We start from the raw sequence: 26379 nt of genomic DNA, 5'->3' as shown, positions 1-26379 counted from the left end.
CCTCGATGTCGATTAGGTGTACTTCTTGATAATAGTCAGCCACGTCCGAAGGCCAAAGGATCCCCTGGTAGCGCCGTGTGAGCGGCTCACACACGACGAGCTGGAGGTCATAACCAAAGGAGCCACGGGCACAGCCCCGGTCCCGGCTCATCCCACTGGAGAGGAGGAGGAGGCTGCCGCGGCTATCTTTGAGCGCCCAGGAGTGCTCTGTGCCCGGAAGGAAGTCCAGGGAGAAGCGTCCGGGAGGCACAACCGACGAGTAGGGGACGAAGCCGAAGTAATTGGGTGTGTCTCCGAATTCGAGGCAGTAGTCCCCAGCATGTATCGTGAGCCCGTGGACCGAACTCAGACGCGCGAGGAAGCCGGCGTCCGCGACGACGCGGCACCACCGCCTGCATGTTGCCGCGGCGCGGACGAGGGATGGGGAAGGGCCGAGGACGAGGAGGACGCGCTCGAAGAGGTGGTCGGGGAGGTCGAGCACGGTCGTCTCCCTGGCCTCTTCCCTTTTCTTCTTGGACTTGTTCCTTCGCCGGAGACGTCCCTCCGCCGCCGTCGCCATTACGTGTCGATACGTGAGATCTCTCTCGCGGCCGGCCGGGCTCGGTCTCATCTTGCCCCTGCGTTAAAAGCGGTACGTGTGCGTGCAGGCGTACGTGCCGCGCCCTCCAAGTCGCTTCGTGATCACACGGATCTAAAAATAGAAACAGCTCGGGCTATACACCAAATAGGTGTAGAACTGTAGATATAGATGGAAAATAAAACTTGATCCGGTACGTAAAAGGAAGCAGATATCACATTATCACAACAACTTGGTGGGCGCGCAAACTTCGGATCGACCGCGCCAAACCCGCACGCACCGGCCAGTTTCGTTTAACCAAGCCACCAACCGCGCCGCGCGGGTGCGTCTTACACTTACCTGACCCGACGAACGTCGAAGATAGATCTCGCGCCGCGCGATGGCGACCACGGCGGAGGGACGTCGCCGGCGAATGAACAGCTCCTAGCAGACGTGGAAAGAGGCCGGGGCTGCGACGACCGTGCACGATCGACCTCCCAGCCCACATCTTCGAGAGCGTCCTGCTCCGCCTCGCGGCCTCGGCCCTTCCCCGTCGCTCGTCCGCGCCGCCGCCGTGTGCAGGCCCTTCCCCCAGTATGACAAATATCTTGGGACCAATTTTTACCTTTTCTATTATGCTCCATCTTTACACTAAGCTTCAGGACTAATTTCACTGTCTTACATTCATCAGAACAGAACACAAACCAAACTGAATTGCCTTTTTCAAACTGTCAAATTTCATCACATATGGCATTTTCAGATCATATTGTCTCTACTCTGCATTTGAGATTATACTTTTGATCTTAGCGCTTGGATCTCACTGAAAATCATGCCCACTTATATCACTGCCATGCAGATTTTTAGTATGGTTAAAACATAGTATGAGTACTAAAACTACACTCATAATCTAGAAACTGTCTTCAGTACTACTCCCTCTATAAACTAATATAAGATCCTTTAGATCATCTCTTTAGTGATATAAATGATACTCCCTCCGCTTAGTACAAAGTTGACACACTTATTTTGGGACGGAGGGAGTATTATATTAGTTTACAGAGGGGGTACTATGTTGTGCAACTTAGTTTACTCGAGCTGGACTTTTTGGGTCAATCTGGTGTATTTCTGCATACCAGTCTAGTGTATCTATGCTTTTCTTCCTTTAAAAATGAATGACGGACTGACACAGGAATTGAATGCACGGCATCCCCATGGAGCGCTGAACTGCCCAGATAACGAGCTCAGTTGTGCTCGTGATCAGAACTACTGCTTCCTTTTTTTGGTTTATTCATTATTTCTTTGTTCCCAGTAGTAGTAAAACGGCGGTAAGGTTGTGGTTGTGGCGGCGGCGGCGGGTCGTGGATGGGCTGGGTTGGGGGCTTGGGGAGGTTGAGGCCGTCCTTCAATAGGAATAATGTTACAAAGTGTAGTACAATTTTTTTAAACATGTTAAATGTTCACAAGACATGTACATTTTCTAAAAAGTTCAAACCAATGTTCACACTTAAGTGCTACCAATGCAAGCAAAGGGTTAGTGGAAAAATATATATGCATTAATTAGCATGCATTTGTTGAATGCTTTGTTCCTTGCATTGGTTGCCACATGTGTTGATCTTAAAAGTCGTAACACTGATTGAATTATTTAGCATCATGTATAATCGAGACAATAGAACATTCAGTCCTTGTCTCACAAGAAAAAATCACTTGTTTCAGGTTGCTAACCAATGTTCTTGTTTGATCTGTTCTTGCGTCCCAGTGCACAAGCTTCTAGCCAAAACTACACCGGCTTGTACTCCTAGTAGAATGCGGGCTATATGGAACGCCACACCTACGTACATGCATAGGAAATATAGACTCTGACACAAGATAAATGTCAAGATGAAAACAAGCAATATTATAATTATTATTTTCTGTAAAAAGAACATGTCTATGAACTTGTACATGTGGTAATAGTACTCATGGTGTGCATAGATCATAAGAGATGTATCCTTGTGTTGCATGATGCTTTGCTCCCATAGATATCATGAGTGAATTCTTGGTGGCATGATTTGGCATGTGGAGTTTTATTCAGAAAACTCTACGAATATATAACTGCACTGACGTTTTTGTACCAAACGGCTTTTTGTGCACCCATGTATTAATCCACCTTTTCTTGCAAAAAATCTTTTCACCCATCCAGTACCTTTGTGGATGTGTTATGCTTGCCGAAATTTCTAGCGAAAATTCCCACGACTTGTCGAAATTTTGTCCTTATTTGTAAGAAAACAAAAGCTTTAGGGTGTTGCTTGTAAAAAAGTGTCCTTGTTTGTAAGGAAACAAATGCTTTAGGGTGTTCATTGCAAAAAATTGCCCTTGCTTGTCTAGCACCAAAACATCACGTAACATCCTCGCAGCGAGGAAACGGCCCTACCGCAACTAATACCATCTGCTTTGGGGTTAACCTAAAACAACTTGCAGCAGTTATCTCACAAATTATCCTGTGTTTCTTTGATGGCGTGTTGCTACATTTTCAGTTATTGCACATCTAAGTCATATGTCATTAATCTTACATTGAGATTCGTGTGAATATTTTCTTTTTCTCTTTTTTCTTTTTTTCCTTATACTTGATTCACTTACTTAGATGTGCAATAACTAAAGCACATCTAGATGTGCCCTAGACACACCCAATTAAATTACTTGCTAAACCGATAGCAGTGATAAATAATGATGTACTCCCTCCGTCCCAAAATAAATGTCTTAACCTTAGTACAACTTTGTACTAGAGTTAGAGCCTGTTCGGAACTCGACCAGCTCCGCAAAATAGAAAGATCTGCGGAATACCAATTCGCCCGCTCCGTAATTTTCAACTGCGGTTCCGGCCGCTCCGCGAGCGGAATCGAGGAGCAGAGGGCCTCTGAACAGGCCTTTAGTATAAAGTTGAGACACTTATTTTAGGACGGAGGGAGTACAACTTACAATACCTGAATGGACGCACGGACGGTAGGAATGCAAGTAAACAAGTTTTGTCATGTTCTTTTGGTAAGACGTACTGTATCTTTGTTTGTGCGATCCTGGTTCACCCATTAATATCATTCCTTACAATCTTTATGCCAAGATTTATGATGATATATCTCCTTGTAGTCTTGAGTCAACTGATATTGACATTAAGCTAGCAAATAAACAGAATATATTTGAATCTTCTGAAATACTACAATACACAGGCGATTACCTATCACCTCCTCTCCCTGCCACGATCATCGGGCAATACCGGCGGCCATGGCAACTCGTACGGGTACGCTGGCCCTTCATAGTTGTTTCTATCGTGCTCGCATTCTACCCTCATTGTGTCAAGCTCGATGGAGAACATCCACTTCTTCTCCTTTGGTCTCACTAGAACGTATATGGAATTTGCCGTGAGAATGGTGGCGCCTTGCTCAAAAAATCCTTCCTCACGACCTGGTAACCCGACAGTCGCCTCCTGCAGCCCCAGGGTCTTTTCCAGCACCCACTCGTCTTCTCCAGTTCCTTCATGGCGCCATCGTGCAAAGACCTTGAGCTGGTTGCTCATCAGACAGACGATGCACAAGACACCGTCCTCACCGGCGACGACCCAAGAGGTACGGTCATCTTCATTGTACAACCCCCATATGTTCTCCGGGAACTTGACAAGGGAGTATTCCAGAGTGGCCTCCTCAAGGGCAAGCACGGCGGCGCTTTCTTGGATTCCCCAGTACATAAATCCGTTGACACGCCCCACCAAATTATCCAACCATGGTTTTGTACCGGTGATGGTGGCCTGGGTGCGCTTTAGACGCCAGCCGCCATCACTGCCGGAGGAGAACACGCAGGCCAGATTATCGTTGACCTTGGCTAGGATCCTGAAGTTGGACATGTTGCCTCGGCGATTTCCGGCCTCGTCCTCGATGTCGATTAGGTGTACTTCTTGATAATAGTCAGCCACGTCCGAAGGCCAAAGGATCCCCTGGTAGCGCCGTGTGAGCGGCTCACACACGACGAGCTGGAGGTCATAACCAAAGGAGCCACGGGCACAGCCCCGGTCCCGGCTCATCCCACTGGAGAGGAGGAGGAGGCTGCCGCGGCTATCTTTGAGCGCCCAGGAGTGCTCTGTGCCCGGAAGGAAGTCCAGGGAGAAGCGTCCGGGAGGCACAACCGACGAGTAGGGGACGAAGCCGAAGTAATTGGGTGTGTCTCCGAATTCGAGGCAGTAGTCCCCAGCATGTATCGTGAGCCCGTGGACCGAACTCAGACGCGCGAGGAAGCCGGCGTCCGCGACGACGCGGCACCACCGCCTGCATGTTGCCGCGGCGCGGACGAGGGATGGGGAAGGGCCGAGGACGAGGAGGACGCGCTCGAAGAGGTGGTCGGGGAGGTCGAGCACGGTCGTCTCCCTGGCCTCTTCCCTTTTCTTCTTGGACTTGTTCCTTCGCCGGAGACGTCCCTCCGCCGCCGTCGCCATTACGTGTCGATACGTGAGATCTCTCTCGCGGCCGGCCGGGCTCGGTCTCATCTTGCCCCTGCGTTAAAAGCGGTACGTGTGCGTGCAGGCGTACGTGCCGCGCCCTCCAAGTCGCTTCGTGATCACACGGATCTAAAAATAGAAACAGCTCGGGCTATACACCAAATAGGTGTAGAACTGTAGATATAGATGGAAAATAAAACTTGATCCGGTACGTAAAAGGAAGCAGATATCACATTATCACAACAACTTGGTGGGCGCGCAAACTTCGGATCGACCGCGCCAAACCCGCACGCACCGGCCAGTTTCGTTTAACCAAGCCACCAACCGCGCCGCGCGGGTGCGTCTTACACTTACCTGACCCGACGAACGTCGAAGATAGATCTCGCGCCGCGCGATGGCGACCACGGCGGAGGGACGTCGCCGGCGAATGAACAGCTCCTAGCAGACGTGGAAAGAGGCCGGGGCTGCGACGACCGTGCACGATCGACCTCCCAGCCCACATCTTCGAGAGCGTCCTGCTCCGCCTCGCGGCCTCGGCCCTTCCCCGTCGCTCGTCCGCGCCGCCGCCGTGTGCAGGCCCTTCCCCCAGTATGACAAATATCTTGGGACCAATTTTTACCTTTTCTATTATGCTCCATCTTTACACTAAGCTTCAGGACTAATTTCACTGTCTTACATTCATCAGAACAGAACACAAACCAAACTGAATTGCCTTTTTCAAACTGTCAAATTTCATCACATATGGCATTTTCAGATCATATTGTCTCTACTCTGCATTTGAGATTATACTTTTGATCTTAGCGCTTGGATCTCACTGAAAATCATGCCCACTTATATCACTGCCATGCAGATTTTTAGTATGGTTAAAACATAGTATGAGTACTAAAACTACACTCATAATCTAGAAACTGTCTTCAGTACTACTCCCTCTATAAACTAATATAAGATCCTTTAGATCATCTCTTTAGTGATATAAATGATACTCCCTCCGCTTAGTACAAAGTTGACACACTTATTTTGGGACGGAGGGAGTATTATATTAGTTTACAGAGGGGGTACTATGTTGTGCAACTTAGTTTACTCGAGCTGGACTTTTTGGGTCAATCTGGTGTATTTCTGCATACCAGTCTAGTGTATCTATGCTTTTCTTCCTTTAAAAATGAATGACGGACTGACACAGGAATTGAATGCACGGCATCCCCATGGAGCGCTGAACTGCCCAGATAACGAGCTCAGTTGTGCTCGTGATCAGAACTACTGCTTCCTTTTTTTGGTTTATTCATTATTTCTTTGTTCCCAGTAGTAGTAAAACGGCGGTAAGGTTGTGGTTGTGGCGGCGGCGGCGGGTCGTGGATGGGCTGGGTTGGGGGCTTGGGGAGGTTGAGGCCGTCCTTCAATAGGAATAATGTTACAAAGTGTAGTACAATTTTTTTAAACATGTTAAATGTTCACAAGACATGTACATTTTCTAAAAAGTTCAAACCAATGTTCACACTTAAGTGCTACCAATGCAAGCAAAGGGTTAGTGGAAAAATATATATGCATTAATTAGCATGCATTTGTTGAATGCTTTGTTCCTTGCATTGGTTGCCACATGTGTTGATCTTAAAAGTCGTAACACTGATTGAATTATTTAGCATCATGTATAATCGAGACAATAGAACATTCAGTCCTTGTCTCACAAGAAAAAATCACTTGTTTCAGGTTGCTAACCAATGTTCTTGTTTGATCTGTTCTTGCGTCCCAGTGCACAAGCTTCTAGCCAAAACTACACCGGCTTGTACTCCTAGTAGAATGCGGGCTATATGGAACGCCACACCTACGTACATGCATAGGAAATATAGACTCTGACACAAGATAAATGTCAAGATGAAAACAAGCAATATTATAATTATTATTTTCTGTAAAAGAACATGTCTATGAACTTGTACATGTGGTAATAGTACTCATGGTGTGCATAGATCATAAGAGATGTATCCTTGTGTTGCATGATGCTTTGCTCCCATAGATATCATGAGTGAATTCTTGGTGGCATGATTTGGCATGTGGAGTTTTATTCAGAAAACTCTACGAATATATAACTGCACTGACGTTTTTGTACCAAACGGCTTTTTGTGCACCCATGTATTAATCCACCTTTTCTTGCAAAAAATCTTTTCACCCATCCAGTACCTTTGTGGATGTGTTATGCTTGCCGAAATTTCTAGCGAAAATTCCCACGACTTGTCGAAATTTTGTCCTTATTTGTAAGAAAACAAAAGCTTTAGGGTGTTGCTTGTAAAAAAGTGTCCTTGTTTGTAAGGAAACAAATGCTTTAGGGTGTTCATTGCAAAAAATTGCCCTTGCTTGTCTAGCACCAAAACATCACGTAACATCCTCGCAGCGAGGAAACGGCCTACCGCAACTAATACCATCTGCTTTGGGGTTAACCTAAAACAACTTGCAGCAGTTATCTCACAAATTATCCTGTGTTTCTTTGATGGCGTGTTGCTACATTTTCAGTTATTGCACATCTAAGTCATATGTCATTAATCTTACATTGAGATTCGTGTGAATATTTTCTTTTTCTCTTTTTTCTTTTTTTCCTTATACTTGATTCACTTACTTAGATGTGCAATAACTAAAGCACATCTAGATGTGCCCTAGACACACCCAATTAAATTACTTGCTAAACCGATAGCAGTGATAAATAATGATGTACTCCCTCCGTCCCAAAATAAATGTCTTAACCTTAGTACAACTTTGTACTAGAGTTAGAGCCTGTTCGGAACTCGACCAGCTCCGCAAAATAGAAAGATCTGCGGAATACCAATTCGCCCGCTCCGTAATTTTCAACTGCGGTTCCGGCCGCTCCGCGAGCGGAATCGAGGAGCAGAGGGCCTCTGAACAGGCCTTTAGTATAAAGTTGAGACACTTATTTTAGGACGGAGGGAGTACAACTTACAATACCTGAATGGACGCACGGACGGTAGGAATGCAAGTAAACAAGTTTTGTCATGTTCTTTTGGTAAGACGTACTGTATCTTTGTTTGTGCGATCCTGGTTCACCCATTAATATCATTCCTTACAATCTTTATGCCAAGATTTATGATGATATATCTCCTTGTAGTCTTGAGTCAACTGATATTGACATTAAGCTAGCAAATAAACAGAATATATTTGAATCTTCTGAAATACTACAATACACAGGCGATTACCTATCACCTCCTCTCCCTGCCACGATCATCGGGCAATACCGGCGGCCATGGCAACTCGTACGGGTACGCTGGCCCTTCATAGTTGTTTCTATCGTGCTCGCATTCTACCCTCATTGTGTCAAGCTCGATGGAGAACATCCACTTCTTCTCCTTTGGTCTCACTAGAACGTATATGGAATTTGCCGTGAGAATGGTGGCGCCTTGCTCAAAAAATCCTTCCTCACGACCTGGTAACCCGACAGTCGCCTCCTGCAGCCCCAGGGTCTTTTCCAGCACCCACTCGTCTTCTCCAGTTCCTTCATGGCGCCATCGTGCAAAGACCTTGAGCTGGTTGCTCATCAGACAGACGATGCACAAGACACCGTCCTCACCGGCGACGACCCAAGAGGTACGGTCATCTTCATTGTACAACCCCCATATGTTCTCCGGGAACTTGACAAGGGAGTATTCCAGAGTGGCCTCCTCAAGGGCAAGCACGGCGGCGCTTTCTTGGATTCCCCAGTACATAAATCCGTTGACACGCCCCACCAAATTATCCAACCATGGTTTTGTACCGGTGATGGTGGCCTGGGTGCGCTTTAGACGCCAGCCGCCATCACTGCCGGAGGAGAACACGCAGGCCAGATTATCGTTGACCTTGGCTAGGATCCTGAAGTTGGACATGTTGCCTCGGCGATTTCCGGCCTCGTCCTCGATGTCGATTAGGTGTACTTCTTGATAATAGTCAGCCACGTCCGAAGGCCAAAGGATCCCCTGGTAGCGCCGTGTGAGCGGCTCACACACGACGAGCTGGAGGTCATAACCAAAGGAGCCACGGGCACAGCCCCGGTCCCGGCTCATCCCACTGGAGAGGAGGAGGAGGCTGCCGCGGCTATCTTTGAGCGCCCAGGAGTGCTCTGTGCCCGGAAGGAAGTCCAGGGAGAAGCGTCCGGGAGGCACAACCGACGAGTAGGGGACGAAGCCGAAGTAATTGGGTGTGTCTCCGAATTCGAGGCAGTAGTCCCCAGCATGTATCGTGAGCCCGTGGACCGAACTCAGACGCGCGAGGAAGCCGGCGTCCGCGACGACGCGGCACCACCGCCTGCATGTTGCCGCGGCGCGGACGAGGGATGGGGAAGGGCCGAGGACGAGGAGGACGCGCTCGAAGAGGTGGTCGGGGAGGTCGAGCACGGTCGTCTCCCTGGCCTCTTCCCTTTTCTTCTTGGACTTGTTCCTTCGCCGGAGACGTCCCTCCGCCGCCGTCGCCATTACGTGTCGATACGTGAGATCTCTCTCGCGGCCGGCCGGGCTCGGTCTCATCTTGCCCCTGCGTTAAAAGCGGTACGTGTGCGTGCAGGCGTACGTGCCGCGCCCTCCAAGTCGCTTCGTGATCACACGGATCTAAAAATAGAAACAGCTCGGGCTATACACCAAATAGGTGTAGAACTGTAGATATAGATGGAAAATAAAACTTGATCCGGTACGTAAAAGGAAGCAGATATCACATTATCACAACAACTTGGTGGGCGCGCAAACTTCGGATCGACCGCGCCAAACCCGCACGCACCGGCCAGTTTCGTTTAACCAAGCCACCAACCGCGCCGCGCGGGTGCGTCTTACACTTACCTGACCCGACGAACGTCGAAGATAGATCTCGCGCCGCGCGATGGCGACCACGGCGGAGGGACGTCGCCGGCGAATGAACAGCTCCTAGCAGACGTGGAAAGAGGCCGGGGCTGCGACGACCGTGCACGATCGACCTCCCAGCCCACATCTTCGAGAGCGTCCTGCTCCGCCTCGCGGCCTCGGCCCTTCCCCGTCGCTCGTCCGCGCCGCCGCCGTGTGCAGGCACTGGTGCCGCGTCGTCGCCGACGTTGGATTCCTCACGTGGCTCCGATCGGCCCACCCACACGCGACGCGCGTGGGCGACTACCACTGGGACGGGTACAATGTCAGCTTCGGGGCTGAGGTCGAACGCCCCCGTCTTCGTCCCCTCCTCGCCGGCCTCCGCTAGCGACAGCCGCCACTTCACCCTCGACCTCCTCCCCGGAGGATACTGCTCGAAGGTCTTTGACAGCCGCAGTGGCCTTCTCCTCCTCGTGAGGACCACCTACCGGGGCAACACCTCGTCCTGCTACTTTGACCTCCTTGTCTGCGATCCGCTCACGCGGCGCCACCAGGGGGTCCATTGGCCGTCAAGTCTGGAATCTTTTCTTCACGCCTACCGACACCACCTGTCGCATGACCTTGTCCAACTTCAGGGTCCTCGCAGTCGTCAACGAGAACCTAGTCTGCCTCTTCTCCTCGGGCAGCCATGGTGGCTGACGCATGCGCACCACAGCCACCGGCATTGGCTACAGCCAAATGGTGTGGCGCGCCAACGGCTCTATATACTGGGGAATCAAAGATAGGGCCACCATGCGTGCTCTTGACGTGGTCACCATGGAGTTCTCCCCCATCGAGTTGCCGGAGAACATAGGGGACTGTTCGACGAAGAGGAACGTGCCTCTCGGATCATTGCCGGAGAATCAACGCAAAAGCACGTTTCTGTGAATTACTAAAATTATGTTTGTGTGCGCAAAGTTTCTGTTTTTCAGCACAATCAAATTAACTATTACCATAGGTTATCCTATAGGTTCTACTTGGCACAAACAGTAATTAAAACATGAAAACACATCTAAACAGAAGGTAGATGCAAAATATATTAGTAAACAGAAGCAAAAAACAAAAGTAAAATTGAGTTGCCTCCCAACTAGCGCTATCGTTTAACACCCCTAGCTAGGCATAAAAGCGAGGATAGATCTAGGTGGTGTCATCTTTGCCACTTGATTCATAAGTTGCTTGCATGATAGATTCATAAGGTAATTTAACTTTCTTTCTTGGAAAGTGATCCATGCCTTTCCTTAATGGAAATTGGAATCTAATATTCCCTTCCTTCATATCAATAATCGCACCAATCGTTCTAAGGAAAGGTCTACCAATAATAATAGGACATGAAAAATTGCAATCTATGTCAAGAACGATAAAAATCTACGGGCACATAGTTCCTATTTTCAACAACAAAAAACATCATTGATCCTTCCCATAGGCTTTTTAATGGTGGAATCCGCAAGGTGCAAATTTAAAGAGCAATCATCAAGATCATGGAAACCTGGAATATCACATAAAGTTTTCGGAATCGTGAAAACACTAGCACCCAAATCACACAAAGCATAACACTCATGATCTTTAATTTTAATCTTTATAGTAGGTTCCCACTCATCATTAAGTTTTCTAGGTATAGAAACTTCCAAATTAAGTTTTTCATCATAAGATTGCATCAAGGCAGCAACAATATATTTGGTAAAGGCTTTATTTTGACTATAAGCATGAGGAGAATTCAACACGGATTGCAACAAGGAAATGCAATCTACTAAAGAACAATTATCATAATTAAATTCCTTGAAATCCAAGAAAGTGGGTTCAATGCTATTTAAAGTCTTGACCTCTCCAATCCCACTTTTACCAAATTTACCATCAAGATCTAAGAACTCTGAATCATTGGGACGCCTTTTAACTAAAGTTGACTCATCTCCAGTCCCATCATTATTAAGATTCATATTGCAAAACAAATATTTAATAGGGGACACATCAATAACTTTTAGATATTCATCATTATTTTCTTCTAACTTTTCTGGTTTGGCAGCCATCTTATTGACTAAGGTGGCTTGCTTATCAGAAATTTGGGCTATAGATTTTTCAAGACGAGTAATTTGAGAGTTCAAACCATGAAATTCTTTAGATATATCATCAAGCTCTTTGTTCATATACCCCATAAAACTTTTTTGTTCTTTAAGCTCCTTTCTAAAAAAATATTATGCTCAAATTGCAAAGTCATAAAACTTCTAATGTTTGATTCAATCTCTTCCAACCTTCTAAGATGAAGGTCGGTGTTCTTAGGCAAATCCATAAGGGCAAACAGGCACACAAGAAGACAAGCGAAAGAGAGGAGATTGGGAAAGAGATGGCGAATAAAATGGCAAGGGTGAAGTGGGGGAAAGGAAAACGAGAGGCAAATGGCAAATAATGTAATGCGAGGGAGATGAGTTTGTGATGGGTACTGGGTATGTCTTGACTTGAGCGAAGACCTCCCCGGCAACGGCGCCAGAAATCCTTCTTGGTACGTCTTGAGCTTGCGTTGGTTTTCCTTGAAGAGGAAAGGGTGATGCAGTAATAGTAGCGTAAGTATTTCCCTCAGTTTTGAGAACCAAGGTATCAATCCAGTAGGAGGCTCCTCACAAGTCCCACGCACCTACACAAACAAATAAGAACTCGCAACCAACGCAATAAAGGGGTTGTCAATCCCTTCACGGCCACTTGCGAAAGTGAGATCTGATAGATATAATATGATAAGATAAATATATTTTTGATATTTTATAATATAGATTGGAAAAGTAAAGATGCAAATAAAAGTAGATTGAAAGCTTATATGATAAAAGATAGACCCGGGGGCCATAGGTTTCACTAGTGGGTTCTCTCAAGATAGCATAAGTATTACGATGGGTGAACAAATTACTGTCGAGCAATTGACAGAAAAGCGAATGCTTATGAGATTATCTAGGCATGATCATGTATATAGGCATCATATCTGTGACAAGTAGACCGACTCCTGCCTGCATCTACTACTATTACTCCACACATCGACCGCTATCCAGCAGGCATCTAGAGTATTAAGTTCATAAAGAACAGAGTAACGCATTAAGAAAGATGACATGACGTAGAGGGATAAACGCATGCAATATGATATAAACCCCATCTTTTTATCCTCGATGGCAACAATACAATACGTGCCTTGCTGCCCCTGCTGTCACTGGGAAGGACACTGCAAGATTGAACCCAAAGCTAAGCACTTCTCCCATTGCAAGAAAGATCAATCTAGTAAGCCAAACCAAACTGATAATTCGAAGAGACTTGCAAAGATAACTTAATCATACATAAAAGAATTCAGAGGAGTTCAAATATTTCACATAGATAAACTTGATCATAAACCCACAATTCATCGGATCTCGACAAACACACCGCAAAAAGAGTTACATCGAATAGATCTCCAAGAAGATCAAGGAGAACTTTGTATTGAGATTCAGAGAGAAATAAGAAGCCATCTAGCTAATAACTATGGACCCGAAGGTCTATGGTAAACTACTCACAACTCATCGGAGAGGCCTTGGAGATGATGTAGAGGCCCTCCGTGATCGATTCCCCCTCCAGCGGAGCGCCGACGAAGGCTCCAAGATGGGATCTCACGGATATAGAAGGTTACGGCGGTGGAAATAGTTTTTCGTGGTCGCTTCTGATGTTTTCGGGGTACATGGGTATATGTAGGACGAAGAAGTAGGTCGGTGGACGCTCGAGGGGCCCACGAGGGTGGGGGGGCACCTCTAGGGGCCGCGCCGGGAACCCTCGTGGCCGCCTCGCTTGTTTCTTGACTTCCACTCCAAGTCCTCTGGATCATGTTTGTTCGAAAAAGATCGCTCCCGAAGGTTTCATTCCGTTTGGACTCCGTTTGATATCCTTTTCTTCGAAACACGGAAATAGGCAAAAAAACAATAATTCGGGCTGGGCCTCCGGTTAGTAGGTTAGTCCCAAAATGATATAAAAGTGTAAAGTAAAGCCCATAAACATCCAAAACGGGTAATATAATAGCATGGAACAAACAAAAAATTATAGATACGTTGGAGACGTATCAATCACACCTGTGGAGCAAGTGGAGAGAACACAAAGGTTACCATGAAGTGGGTTGCAAAGGCTGTTGAGGATACTGTAAGATCCAATCCTGGTGCAGGTGTTGATACTATATTGAGTTATACAAAAAAGAAATTTGGAGTACATGTTCCAAAATGTTTGGCCTACAGGGCAAGGAGGAAAACAGTTGATGTTGTGCAAGGGGATCACAAGACACAATACTACAGGTTAAGAGACTATCTGCAGTGTGTTTTGGACACAAACCCTAGTAGTAGGTCTGTTGTGACAACAAAGGAATTTGAACTCAACCCAACACCTACGCCAAGGTTTCATTACATGTTTTACTGTATGTTTGCTTGTAAGGAGGGGTTCCTAAATGGTTGCAGGCCTTTCATAGGTAAATATAGTCTGTATAGTGCTTAAATAGGGATTGCATAACAGTTGCTGCTTACTAATGGCTTAAAATGCAGGTCTTGATGGATGCTTCATCAAACTAAGCACTGGGCAGCAAATCCTGGCAGCAACAGGGAGGGATGGCAACAACAACATCTTCCCTATTGCATTTGGTGTTGTTGACAAGGAGGAGACAGATAGTTGGACTTGGTTTCTTACACAGTTAAGGATAGTAATTGGTAGTGGCAACAAGTTTGGGCCCTACACAATTATGTCAGACAGGCAAAAGGCACAACTACTCCTTGCACTATGTAATGCTTTTCCTTGCACTGTCTAATGCTTTTCCAGAGTTTGTGTGACTTGCACTATGCAATGCTTTCTCTAATTACTTCACTAGTTATTAATACAAAATCAATGAACAGGGTCTGTTCAATGCAATAGAGGATGTATTTCCTGATTCCCCTCAAAGAGTTTTTTAAGACACATATATGCCAACTTCCAATCAGCTGGGTTTAGAGGGGATGAATTGAAAAACCATCTAGACCAGGCTGCTTATTCTTTCACTAAGCATGGGCATGATCTGGGCATGGAAGCATTGAAGAAAGAGAGTGAGGAGGCATGGAAGTGGTTGTCCAACATACCAGTCCATACTTGGGCCAGACATAGGATGGATACTATATGCAAGACAGACCTTGTTGTAAACAAGCTTAATAAAATTTTCAACAGGATGATTCTGGATGTTAGGAACAAGCCCATAAGGACAATGCTTGAAGGAATAAGGACAAAACTCATGATCAAGTTTTAGAAGATTAGGGAGAAGACAGAGACATGTAGGTGGGATATCACACCCACATACTCTGAGATATTGGAGGAGGCCAAGAAGTGGGCAAAATATTGTGATGCATATATGGCTAGACCAGGCATTTGGCAAGTTACAAGTAGTTCAGAAAAGACCTAATGTGTAAACATGAACAACTACCTTGTGGCTGTAGGAGGTGGGATATGACAGTTGTTCCATGTGGTCATGTTGTAGCAGCAATGCAGAAGGTGAAGCTACACCCTGAAGATTTTGTCCATGAGTTCTTCAAGAAGCCCCTCTACTGTGAAACCTACAAGCATATTATATACCATGTTCCTGACCCTGATTGTTGGCCACACACCATGGGGGATGACATATCTCCTCCAGTATTCAAAGAAAAGAAGGGTAAAAAGCAGACAGCTAGGAGGAAAGGACATTTTGAGGTGTCAGCCAAGAAGGATACATCAAGAATTGGAACAGTGACCTATAGCAATTGCAATAAGCAAGGTCACAGATATACCACATGTGGTGATCCACTTAAACCCAAACTGCAGATGAGGAAGAATAATCACTAGGTATGGATTGATAAAGAAACTTCTGTTTCATAGGCTAGATAGTTTGATTCTAATTTGCTTTGTTAAATGTGTAGGAGAATAGGTCAGTCTACTCTTCATCTACCAGAGCTAGTACAAAAGTGGTTGCACCCCCCCACCACCATCAGCACCAGCCATAGCTAGGAAGAGGCCAGCAACAGCCACAGCTACTCCAGGACCGGAAAAGAGGAACCAGGCTGCTGCTTCTGCTACTCCAGGATCATCAAAGAGGGCCAAAGCTGCTGCTTCTGCTACTCCAGCACCTGCCACATCAACACCTACCAAGAAGACCAAAGCAACCAAGAAGACAAGGGCTCCTAGCACATCTTCACTAGCCAAGAACACAAGGTCATCCATTGCCTCTCCAGCAAAGAACACCAGAGCATCAACAGCTAGCAGAGGAGGGGGGGTACACAGTTTTCAATGCTCCAAGGCAAGCTGCTCACTCTGAGATGGAGATTGGGTCCAAGAGGGTTAGGAAGCCAACTGGAAAGTGGAAGGCATATTTCACTGCTAGTGGTAACTACTGAAGATTCCAACATTTACACTGTATGAGTGCTTAAACCTATGTATTTGCTTGCTAAAACTTGAGTGTTTGCATTATGAAACCTATGTATTTGCTTCCTAAAACCTGAGTGTTTGCTTTATGAAACCTATGTATTTGCTTTATGAAACCTGAGTGTTTGTGACTTCTAGGTTGCACTTCACATTGGTGCTAGATTGATAGAATCCCAAAACTTAATATATTCAGACAACACTGATGCAAAGTTTGATTTATTCAGACAACACTGATGCAAACATTGATTTATTCAGACAACACTGATTCAAACATTGATAGATTTATTCAAACATTAATAGATTCCACCATCCAAACATTCTTTCATACAAAGAGTTGTACAGAAATGGAAGGGATACATAGCTCAGACTCTCATTCATACTGAAATAACTACTAGCAACAACTCTCAATCGTAACGCTCGAAGAAACGGTGCCACTTTTCTCTGGTAGAAGGGTGAGGAGTGTGTACTGCCTGTGCCCTAGCCCACCTGATGATCTTCCCTGAGCTCTTGCGCCTGCCGTCAGGAACAAGAACTGTGAACTCATCTGGGTTGCACTTCTCCAAGATCTTGTTTGCCAGCCGCCTCTTGAACTCCAACTCCCAAGCTGATGGCATGGGCACTGCAGGGCGAGCCCTTTGCCTCCTCATATCCACTGCCTGCACTGCCTCCCCTTCCTCATCTATCACCTCCCTAAGCTCTGGATCCATCTAGGGTTTCTAGAGGTGGGGTGTGGCGGCTGGGTTCTGGACAGGGACAAGGGTGGGTGGAGGGGAGGCTATTTATGAGCAGTGGAGAGGCATCTAGAGTTAGTAGGCCTAGGTTTGTAAACATAACTGGGCCAGAACAAACCCAGGTACAAAGCACTAATAAACACACTTCAACTATGTTTTAAAGATAAAAAACACATAGCATAGTCCAGCAGTGCTGATCACTGACTCCATAACATAGCATAAGAGGTTCAAATACCAGTTCCAACATTCATTACAACATACTTCATAACTTAGCATTAAAGGTTTTAGCAGCATAACTTAGCATTAAAGGTTTTATCAGCATAACTTAGCATTAAAGGTTCTTAACATTGGCATAGACATAGGCTAGATTAGCTTCACATTCCCCAAAATGTACACCCCATATCTTCACATCAGATTGTTAGGCCACATACTTATAAAGGCCTTGGATGTACTTCACCAACTACAGAACACACTTCATGAATCAAGGATCGCCTTCATTTTCTCAAGTTTCGCCGTGCTTGCATGCCCATCATTCAGCAGCTCATTCACCACATGCTCAAGCTTGGCCTTCTCTATCTTAAGCAAATCTCTCTCCTGTTCAACCTCCTTCATTGCCTTCCTGGTGTTCTTGATAATGTCAGCTTGACTCTGTAAAATGCACCTCTGTTCCTTGGCAAGTTTGAGCTTCTCCATCTGAACCTCCAACTTAGCACTCTCTTATACGTCTCCAACGTATCTATAATTTTTGATTGTTCCATGCTATTATATTACCTGTTTTGAATGTTTATGGGCTTTACTTTACACTTTTATATCATTTTTGGGACTAACCTACTAACCAGAGGCCCAGCCCATATTGCTATTTTCTTGCCTATTTCAGTGTTTCGAAGAAAAGAAATATCAAACGGAGTCCAAACGGAATGAAACCTTCGGGAAAGTTATATTTGGAACGAAAGCAATCCAGGGGACGTGGAGTGCACGTAAGGGAAGCTTCGAGGTGGCCACGAGGCAGGGAGGCGTGCCCACCTCCCCTAGGAACGCCCCACACCCTTATGGGCCCCTGGTGGCTCCCCTGACCGACTTCTTTCGCCTATATATCTCCATATACCCTAAAAACATCGGGGAGCACAATAGATCGGGAGTTCCACCGCCGCAAGCCTCTGTAGCCACCAAAAACCTCTCGGGAGCCCGTTCCGGCACCCTGCCAGAGGGGGAATCCATCACCGGTGGCCATCTTCATCATCCTGACGCTCTCCATGATGACGAGGGAGTAGTTCACCCTCGGGGCTGAGGGTATGTACCAGTAGCTATGTGTTTGATCTCTCTCTCTCTCTCTCTCTCTCTCGTGTTCTTGATTTGGCATGATCTTGATGTATCTCGAGCTTTGCTATTATAGTTGGATCTTATGATGTTTTTCCCCCTCTACTCTCTTGTAATGAATTGAGTTTTCCCCTTGAAGTTATCTTATCGGATTGAGTCTTTAAGGATTTGAGAACACTTGATGTATGTCTTGCCGTGCTTATCTATGGTGACAATGGGATATTCACGTGATCTACTTGATGTATGTTTTGGTGATCAACTTGCGGGTTCAATGAATCTATGCATAGGGGTTGGCACACGTTTTCGTCTTGACTCTCCGGTAGAAACTTTGGGGCACTCTTTGAAGTACTTTGTGTTGGTTGAATAGATGAATCTGAGATTGTGTGATGCATATCGTATAATCATGCCCACGGATACTTGAGGTGACATTGGAGTATCTAGGTGACATTAGGGTTTTGGTTGATTTATGTCTTAAGGTGTTATTCTAGTACGAACTCTGTGATAGATTGAACGAAAAGAATAGCTTCGTTTATTGTACTACGGACTCTTGAATAGATCAAGCAGAAAGAATAACTTTGAGGTGGTTTCGTACCCTACCATAATCACTTCGTTTGTTCTCCGCTATTAGTGGCTTTGGAGTGACTCTTTGTTGCATGTTGAGGGATTGTTATATGATCTAATTATGTTATTATTGATGATAGAACTTGCACTAGTGAAAGTATGAACCCTAGGCCTTGTTTCCTAGCATTGCAATACCGTTTACGCTCACTTTTATCATTAGTTACCTTGCTGTTTTTATATTTTCAGATTACAAATACCTATATCTACCATCCATATTGCACTTGTATCACCATCTCTTCGCCGAACTAGTGCACCTATACAATTTACCATTGTATTGGGTGTGATGGGGACACAAGAGACTCTTTGTTATTTGGTTGCAGGGTTGCTTGAGATAGACCATCTTCATCCTACGCCTCCCACAGATTGATAAATCTTAGTTCATCCACTTGAGACAAATTTGCTACTGTCTTACAAATCTCTGCACTTGGAGGCCCAACAACGTCTACAAGAAGAAGGTTGTGTAGTAGACATCAAGCTCTTTTCTGGCGCCATTGCCGGGGAGGTGAGTGCTTGAAGGTATATCTTTAGATCTTGCAATCGAATATTTTTATTTCTTGTTTTATCACTAGTTTAGTCTATAAAAGAAAATTACAAAAAAATGGAATTGAGTTTGTCTCATATGCTTAATCTTTTTAATATCTTTTGTAAGTATGATGAAAATGAAAATTCTGCTCAAGTGCTAGAAAAAGAAGTCTATAAAATGTTTGATGCTAAATCTTTGAATGATGAGCATGATTGCAATGTTTTTAGTATGAACTCTTTGAATATCCATAGTACTAATGACGATTGCACCAGTTATGATGAAAATGTCTCCTATAAGCATGTCGATTTTTGTGTTGTGCATTGGGTTTGCAAGTACACACCAAATAGGGAAGATATATATTGCAAGAGGCATAAGCATTTTGAAACTAAATGGTTGCAAGAAAGGCTAAATGTGAGTGCTGAAAATTTAAATTTTCTTTGCCGTACTTGTGAACTTCGCAATGAACGTGGTCATTTACATCTCCGTTGCAAATTGTTTCATGATCGAATCGTGTCCAAAAATTGTGATGATATGATTTCCCTTGCACATCATAATGAACTTGGTTTGCTTTTGGATTATGAAGAATTGAAACGTTTAATTAAGGACCTTCTAGAATTTGCCCATAAGAAATGCCTTGATATTGATCTAGAGAATATTTATTTGTATTGTGCGGTGAATTGCATTGAAAATCCTTATATTGCCAATTACCTAAAGAAAAGAAAGCAAATAGAAGATGAAGAGAATACTAATGAAAGGGAAGAGACTACCCAAAATCATCCTATTATTTCTTATGATGAATCAGGTAACGAGGAGGAGCTTTCTATCCAACCAATCTCATCAATAAGGAGCTCAAAGAAGAAGGTTGAACCCACACATAATGTGAAGAAGAAAAAGAAAAGATGGAGCAGCAAAGGTAGAAAGGTATCTCTCCCAAATGATGTTGCTCCAACTACTCATTGTGATGATGATAATTGCTATACTATTGGTGCTATCCATACTATTAATGATGAGAGTGATTATGCTTATGATATGAAAAGGCCCAAGCTTGGGGAAGCTATGTTTGATGAGGATGAAATATTTGAGAATATATTTGCTGAAATTAATGTTTGTCCCAAGCTTGGGATACTATGTTTAATGTAGATGATATTTCTAGTCTCCCAAGTTTTGATATGCAAATTTGTGATGATGATAGCATGCCTCCTACTTATGATGATTATATTGATGAAAGTGGGTTTGGAACAGTGTCAACTTTAGGAAGTAATGATCCCACTATTTCGGCCTGCTCCGGCGTCTAGCAGTAGAGCTAGAGGCAGGAGGCAATACAGATTCAGTCCATCTCTCAAGACTCCAGAGAAGTTACCATACGAGATGACCGCACAGGAAAACGAGGAGAATGTCAAGCCCAAGTGAAGGACTACTTCGAAACGCAAAGAGCTAAGAGACATCCACCTCCGGAGGAGAAGATAGATCCGATGAAAGCGAAGCGTACTTTGGATTCCCCCCAGCGCCCACCACCGTCTCCGCCGCAAACCAACTATGAGCGCATTACTGAAAAGACATATAAGGAAGCGAAGCGGTCGGGAAGTACTTGCAGTGACAAAAGGTTACAAGAACGAAGAACTGGGAAAAAAATTCCCCAGCTCGGCGAACAAGCGAACCAATCGTGCCCCCGCTCAAGGTGTCTAGCGATATCGTCTCTAATCATCCGTGGATCTTGCCCGGTACCAATCATGGAGGTTACGGCGATGCACATTTTGATATAATAAAGGTGGACGAATTCAAATACGAGTACGAGAAGCCTCTCTTCAAAGATGGAACTACTCTAACAACGATGATGTGAAGATTCCATGATTGGTACATGAAAACCTGCAGAAAGCAGTTCGCTAGGAAGAAAATCGATACTTTGACGCTGAAAGTTAAAGAGGATCAGCACGACCTCGTTGGAATTGAGGAGTTGTCGGTTCCATTTGAGGAGTTCTTTCAGTTTTTCAATCTAAAGGCCCTCGATAAATTAACGGTCACTTACTACTGTCTGTAAGTACTACTTTTGTCATTAAGTCTCTCTATATATAGCTCAGCTCTTTCATTGCATGTATATATAATTATCCTCACTATATTATGCAGACTGAAGATCGTCGAATGTAGAAAAAATGAAATGTATGATATTGGGTTCATTATACCAAATCTCATAGGTGAATTTACGGTTACATTTCATGCCAAAGAAACCGAGGACAACTTGCTACGATCGTTGGTAATAAATCAAAACAATGATACAAAACTCTTTCCTTACAACTACAAATGAGTGTTACTGTCTTGTGCATATTCGGTTTCCCTTAATTATTACTCGAGGTTATAGTAATTAATGTAATTGATGATTTATGCATGCGTGCGCAGGTTCCACCATATTCTCCTAGAGATTAAGCTTGAGCAGGGACTAGTAAACGTCTTAGATTAGAGACGAAAAGACCCCGAGAACTATGCGGACATGTCTAAGATGCTCGAGAAGTAAGTTGAATCGATCATTATCGCACCATACCGGCAACTTTGTTCATTTCACGATATCAAGTAATTGTTTTCTTCGTCTCGCAGGGTTTGGAAAGTATTCACCGCACAAGTTACTTCATTGCTGCGGAATTTGCGATGGAAATACCCGAAAGTAAGTACTACTAGCTAGCTAGTTCCGCGCATCTCCCGTTGATTCTAGCTACTTTCATCAATGCCATTTATAATGCTTCATTATCAGTTTGATTGACCTCTATTTCTCGTAAAGTGCTTGTGGCAGGAACCCGGGAATAATTACTGTGCATACTACGTCAGCGAGTTCATCTACAACGCGACGACCAAGAATAGGCGGGGCTACTCTAAAAGATAATATGAAGTGCGTAAGAAAAAATATTCACAAGTTTATTTTATTACCATCATTTCTGTTGAGTTTCATTCATATATATGTATTGACCCCCTTATTCAAATTAGATGTGGGAGATGCGGAATGAACTCCTACCAGAAGATCGCATGCGAGCAATTCAAGAGAAATTGGCTGGATTCTTTCTTGACCACGTCATCAATAAAGCCAGAAAATACCACCATGCATGTGGAAGTTGAGTTCATATGTTAGGGGATTGTAAGAGACCTTACACATTGTATATATATGTAGCCAGTAGCGTCGGTAAGATATACGAAAACTTGTTGTTCGACCAATCTCTCGGAGAAGGAAAGGTCGATCACTTTTGTATATGTTCATGACGATCTTCTGTACTTAATAGTTTCATTCATCTGCTTACTAGCTAGCTAGCGTGTCGAGTCCTCTCTATACGTAGCGTCGACCAAGCACGGAGATAAGAGAGGACACTTATCTCTATTAGCTAGCTAATACAATATATGAAACCCCTAAATTAACCCTAAAACCCACCAAACCCTCCCCCCCCCCCAGAAAAAAACAAAAAACCCATACCCTAAAATGATGACGCATGGAAGCCTTTTGGTCCCGGTTGGTGGCACCAACCGGGACAAAAGGTCCTCTGCCTGGGCAAGCGGCAGCGGCCACATGGAGCCCCCATCTGTCCCGGTTCCTGGGCGAACCGGGACTAAAGGGACAAGGCTTTAGTGATGACCCTTTAGTCACCGGGACAAATGGACCTGTGAAATCTTAATGTCTTTGAACATCTAGCCAGCCCAACGGTCACACACAACTACACGACCTCACGTCCTCACTTCACGATTCACAGGAACCAGCCGGCACCTGATTCACTTCCGTTCCTATTTTTCTCTCCCACTACTAACCCTAGCCGCCGCCCGACGCCCGCCGCTGTGGCCCGATGCCCCGTGAGACGTGAGCCCGTGACGATTGACGACTGCGGCACCGAGGCGCGCCGCGCGCCGCGCGCCCTGACCGATGAAGACTGGCGCCCACAGCGGCGACCCTGACCGGTGAAGAGCGGTGCCCCGAGCGGCAGTCCTGACTAGGGAAGACCGGCACCCCGCGTCGACAACCCCGACCCCCCGTCGGCCGCTCCACTTCTCGCGACGCGGCCGTCCGCCACCGATGCTGCACCTCCTGACGGCCGGTTCAACAGATGCAGTCCATCACCACCACCCGTCCTCTTCCACACTATTCGCTGGCTCGCCGCCTGCTGCCATCTTTCGGTTCTCCACATCGCAGCTGATGGTGACTTACTTCATCTCTCTATGTACATATATATGATTCCCATGAAATCAGCACTCCAGCTGGTATTTTGTAGGCAATACATGCCTTGCTTTGTGTCAAATGTTAGCACTTGCAGACAACAAATAGAACTCTGTACTCCACTTAACTAGAGGAGTGTCAAATGTTACCACAAGGTTATTTGTGTGGTCATTTGGGTTGTTTTGCAAACATAGTAATTTGTTTTCTACTTATTTCTGCACTTCAAGTTCTATCCATGCAGCCTTGTAAAGCAACACTTTAAAATGGAACATTCAGAGTGCGGATTTGGGCAAGATAACTGAGAAGAATCACACACTTTAGCAGCTTCAATACTTTAGTACTACTAGTAGGAGTAGAGAATAAATATTTATAATCCTCTTTGTTATTGCAAGTTAAATCCTGAGTACAGAATTCTTATGTACATAGTAAAGCATTTGTGCTTGTTTCCTAAAACTAGATATATACATGGTATATATCATTTTGGTAGCTGATACGAGATACACAAAGATGGGTTATATGCACTTTATGTTCTGATTTGCTCATGTCAATGTTGTTTGACAGACCATTGTCCTCTTTTTTGTAGATGTTTCCTGTACCGGATTCTAAATATGATGAGGAGTTGAATGAAAGATGCCGAAGCAAAAGGTGCCAATCTAGAAGCTGCTCAAGATGACAAGCCAAAAGAACGGAAGCAAATGGCGTCATGAAATCTTATTGTTGGACCATGAATTACGAATCTTCTTACTTATGAATCTTGTCACTTGCTATCAAGTATAAACATGTATTGGTATTTTGTTTACTTGCTGTCAAATATAAACATGTATTGCTACTGGGAGTAACTCGTTGTAGCAATTAATTTGGTCTGTTTGGTCGGGACCGAAGACCGAATAGTAAAGACCGAAGACCGAATAGTGAAGAACCGAAAAGACCGAAATTAATTTGGTCTTCAATTCCGGAAGACCGAATTTTTGGAAGACCGAAAAGACCGAACCAAACAAACCGAAAAGACCGAACGCCCGGGGCTAGGTGGCATGGTAGGCCGACCCTACGGGAAAATGGCCCGAGGGGGCGAGGTGCCGCTACATGGCGTCCGGGGACCCGCAACGAGGGGGATACGGCCCACCGCAACTAATACGAATGTGCAATGTGAATGTATTTTGAAATGAGGTGAATAGTTAGTTCTTCGGATTAAGTTGAAACAACTTGTGCTGCAATTATCTCACAAAATTAATTCAATGTTTCTTTGATGATGTTGCTATGTTCAATTGTACGGATCACACACTCACTTAGACACGCCATATATTTGATCTTTCATCACGCCATATATTTGATCTTTGATCTACATGTACATATACACGACATATATTTGATCTTTGACCCCGCCGAGTAATCTTATCCTTCCAAACTATGATTGATAAAACATACTACGTACATAATCTTATCCTTCTGAGACAATCGGGTAAAACTGGCGGCCATGACAGCTCGAAAGGATAGGCTTCCCCGATGTACCTGTTTCTCTCTACCCTCATTGTCTCGAGCTCGACGGAGAATAACCATGTCTAACGGTGATCAGTCAGAATTGGTGTCGGGAGGATGTACTTGGTATTTGCTGCGATAATCCTCAATCCTTGTTGGAAGAAGCTCTCCTCGCGCCCTGGCAACCCAACGGTTGCCTCCGGCAGACCCAGGTGTTTCTCAAGCACCCACTCATCGTCATTGCGGCTGCAATGACCAAGATATCCATGTCGTGGCGCAAATACTTTGAGCTCGTTGCCCGATAGGCTGATGACGCGCAGGGCACCATCATCACCGCCGATGATCCGAGAGGCACGTTCCTCTTCGTCGTGCAATCCCCATATGTTCTCTGGCAACTCGATGATGGAGAACTCCATGGTGACCACGTCAAGAGCACGCACGGCGGCCCTATCTTTGATTCCCCAGTATATAGAGCCGTTGGCGCGCCCCACCATCTCCTTGTACCCAAACGGTGGTAGTACGCCAATGCCAGTGGCCGTGGTGCGCACTAGGCATCAGCCACCATCACTACCGGAGGAGAAGACGCAGACTAGTTTCTCGTTAACGACTGCGAGGACCCTCAAGTTGGACACGCTCATGCGGCGGTCGGCGTCGCGGCCGTCGACCAGAAAGGCGTGCAGAAAAGATTCCAGACCCGACGGCCAGTGGACCCTCTGGTGGCGCCGCGTGAGCGGATCACAGACAAGGAGGTCAAAGTAGCAGGACGGAGGTGTTACCCCGGTAGGTGGTCCTCACGAGGAGGAGAAGGCCACTGCGGCTGTCAAGGAGCTTCCAGTATCCTCCGGGGAGGAAGTCGAGGGCGAAGTGGCGGCCGTCGATGGTGGAGGCCGGCGAGGAGGGGACGAAGACAGGGCGTTCGACCTCGGCCCCAAAGCTGGCATTGTACTCGTCCCAGTGGTAGTCGCCCACGCGCGTCGCGTGTGGGTGGGCCGATCGGAGCCGCGCGAGGAATCCAACATCGGCGACGACACGGCACCAGCGCCTGCACACGGCGGCGGCACGGACAAGCAACGGGGAAGGGCCGAGGCGGAGCAGGACGCTCTCGAAGATGTGGGCCGGGAGGTCGTGCACGGTCGTCGCCGCCCCGGACTCTTTCGGTGTCTTGTTGGATGTGGGGGTGGGGTAGATGCTTTGTGATTTGTGAATGCCACGTGTTATCCATCCGGGCGGGTCTCACCTGCTCTCATATATTTTTTTTTCCAGGTGAGACGCACCG

General features: G+C 45.7%; 1 protein-coding gene across 1 annotated transcript; it reads right to left on the bottom strand.

Moving 5' to 3' along the window:
• Nucleotides 1–7996: 7996 nt before the first annotated feature.
• Nucleotides 7997–10711, bottom strand: LOC123147649 (uncharacterized). The gene has a single exon (XM_044566914.1). The coding sequence runs from the start codon at nt 9506–9508 to the stop codon at nt 8213–8215; it is 1296 nt and encodes a 431-aa protein (XP_044422849.1). The 5' UTR covers nt 9509–10711; the 3' UTR covers nt 7997–8212.
• Between the last annotated feature and the right edge of the window lie 15668 nt (nt 10712–26379).

This window comes from Triticum aestivum, chromosome 1B (genome assembly GCF_018294505.1).
Source record: "Triticum aestivum cultivar Chinese Spring chromosome 1B, IWGSC CS RefSeq v2.1, whole genome shotgun sequence".
NCBI classification, from domain to species: domain Eukaryota; kingdom Viridiplantae; phylum Streptophyta; class Magnoliopsida; order Poales; family Poaceae; genus Triticum; species Triticum aestivum.
Note: the sequence above shows the minus strand (reverse complement) of the source record. Positions and strands in the feature narration are given on the sequence as shown.

Coding starts and splice junctions, on each gene's coding strand:
- LOC123147649 (XM_044566914.1), bottom strand. CDS start 9,508: ATGAGACCGAGCCCGGCCGGCCGCGAGAGAGATCTCACGTATCGACAC.